At 52.4% G+C, this 2492-nt stretch overlaps 1 protein-coding gene across 1 annotated transcript in view; it reads right to left on the bottom strand.

The window, feature by feature from the left end:
* Window positions 1–252: 252 nt before the first annotated feature.
* LOC119355335 (sugar transport protein MST1-like) overlaps window positions 253–2492 on the bottom strand; it is a 9174-nt gene continuing 6934 nt past the window's right edge. Inside the window, exons 3-4 of the mRNA XM_037622128.1 lie at window positions 1110–1742; window positions 253–1017 (exon numbers count right to left, since the gene is read on the bottom strand). Coding sequence (XP_037478025.1) covers window positions 574–1017; window positions 1110–1742 — 1077 coding nt within the window. The 3' untranslated portion in view covers window positions 253–573. The remainder of the gene's footprint in view (window positions 1018–1109; window positions 1743–2492) is intronic.

The raw sequence follows: 2492 nt of genomic DNA, 5'->3' as shown, positions 1-2492 counted from the left end.
GAGTTGGACTGTTTGCATGTTAAGAGAATACCTTATAGTGGGAAGCAACTTCTTAAGAATGTAAGATATGAAGTTGAGTATTTTCGTCAAAAAATAATTTTAGGTTTATTGGTTTCTCTTCGTCGGATCCGATTTCACCTACTTCCCTGGTCCTCCCATAATCTCCATTCCCCGCATGGCTCAAGCGGAAAAGAAATGGCTCAAGAAAGTGCCCCGCTAAACAATGCAGTGCCAGACCCAATAAATCTATGAGGTCAATTGACACAAACTCTTCAAATTTTGTCAAAAGTTTGCTCAAATATATACTACCTCCATTTTTAAATACAAGTCTTTATAGAGATTTCATTATGCACTGCATATGAATCAAAATGAATGAATCTACGCTCTGAAATGCATCTATATATTTGTATGTGATCCATAGTGAAATCTCTAGAAACACTTATATTTAGAAATAGAGGGAGTATATAACTAAAGACAGATTGTTAAAAGTTGTGGGGTCAACTGATGCGTATAGGAGTCAACGAGGAGTTCGTTTGGTTTACATAGCGAACAGACTTGACGGGGCCCAGTTAACTAGGTGAGTGAGTCCGCGATTTTTGCTTGCGGCTGCACGAAGCGCTTCCAGTACCAGTGCTTGACCCAGACGGTGCCCATGGACTCGAGCGGCACGCCCTTGGTCTCCGGCAGGAACAGCGCGATGAAGACGGTCATGACGGCGACCCAGCCGGCGTAGTAGGCGAACGTGGCATACTTGAAGCTGCAGAGCATGGGGAGGAACGACTGCGTCTGCACGAACGTCAGGCCGAGGCCGATGGACACGTTCATGGCCTGCCCCGCCGACCGGATGTCCACCGGGAATATCTCGCCCGGCACCACCCACCCCAGCGGCCCCCACGACCACCCGAACCCGGCGGCGTGCATGCACGTGAACACCAGGATCGCAACCCCGTACGGCCTCGCCATCGGCGCGTCGCCGCTCTTCCCCACCTGCGCGCCCATGATCCATGCCATCGCAACCTTCAATGCTCAAACGTGTGTCTGCGTCAGAAAACCCGGCCATTCAAGCATACCTGGGCAATGCTCAGATGGAACTGGACGTGGATGCATACCTGGGCAACGATCATCTGGATGCCGCCGACCATGAACATCACCCTGCGGCCGTACCGGTCGATGACGAGGGTGGAGAGCATGAGCGCCCCCAGGTTCACGCCGCCGAGAATGACGGCGCCCATCAGCGCGGCGTTGCTGCCGAACCCGGCGGTGCGGAACACCAGCGGCGCGAAGAAGGAGAGCACGATGACGCCGGTGAGCTGGAAGAACATGGGCACGGCCACGGCGAGCACCAGGTGAGGGCGGTACTCGCGCCTCGTCGCCATCCGGTGGAACGCGCCTTCCTCGCTCTCGCGCGCGACCTCCACGGCGCGCACGATGTCCTGGAACTCCGCGTCCACGTCGGCGCCCGCCCCGCGCACCCGGACGAGCGCGGCGCGGGCCTCGTCGGCCTTGCCGCGCATGACGAGGCTGCTGGGGGTGTCCGTGAGGAAGAGGGCGCCCAGGAAGATGATCACAGCCGGCGCGCCGGCGAGGCCCAGGGAGAGGCGCCAGCCCCAGGAGATGCGCGCGGTGGCGTAGTTTGTGAGGTTGGCGATGAGGACGCCGAGGGCGAGGAAGATCTGGAAGCCGGCGGTAAGGGAGCCGCGCCACTGCGTCGGGGCCATCTCGGACAGGAACACAGGAGTCGCCTGTCATTTTGTCATGCATATATGGCATCAGTCATTAGATGAAAATCATCGTCATTCGGCAATCATATTTACACCAACGTTAGTGCATACGAGCAAACATGGATCCGTTCTCCCCTTGGTGATGTAGTAGACATCATTTACTTGTTCCAATTTGATTGGATATATGTGAGAAGAACTCTAACAGAGCCCGTTGTACGCATATGAAGCGCTTTATATGCATTTGAAAGTTGCGGACACAAAGCGTAAACTTCGGGGTACGGTCTCAAATACGACGCTTCCTTTCAGTGTCCTCCTGCCTTCATTAGGGCATGTACAATGATGCTATTTTAGAAGTGTCACGTAGCATAAATGATGGGTTAAAGGAGAGAGAATTCATAAGAAAAAGCTAGTCTTCTCTTATTTAAGAGAAGACAAGAGATGACCTCTTAGCACAATATGTCTCACCATGTTTTTAGGAATGACTAGTTATTGGAGATGAGGCTAAGAGATGACCCATTGTAGACATTTGATTTTGTCATCTTTAAATTACATGCAAGTATTAAGATAAAACTATTTTATCAACTATTGTACATGCCCTAATGGGTCGAGGGGATCTTCGGCCTCTCCTCCTCTTCATCCCCAAAATTAAAGATGAGGGGGCCTCCTTCGATTGCGCCATTGACAAGAAACTAGGTGATGTATTGGAGGCGGGCTATGGGCTGGGCCGGCACAACTTCCCGATGCAGGGCAATTTTTTCGTGAACTTTGTTG

Source organism: Triticum dicoccoides, chromosome 2A (assembly GCF_002162155.2).
Source record: "Triticum dicoccoides isolate Atlit2015 ecotype Zavitan chromosome 2A, WEW_v2.0, whole genome shotgun sequence".
NCBI lineage: Eukaryota > Viridiplantae > Streptophyta > Magnoliopsida > Poales > Poaceae > Triticum > Triticum dicoccoides.
The sequence above is the reverse complement of the archived record's forward strand: the minus strand, read 5'-3'. Positions and strand labels throughout refer to the sequence as shown.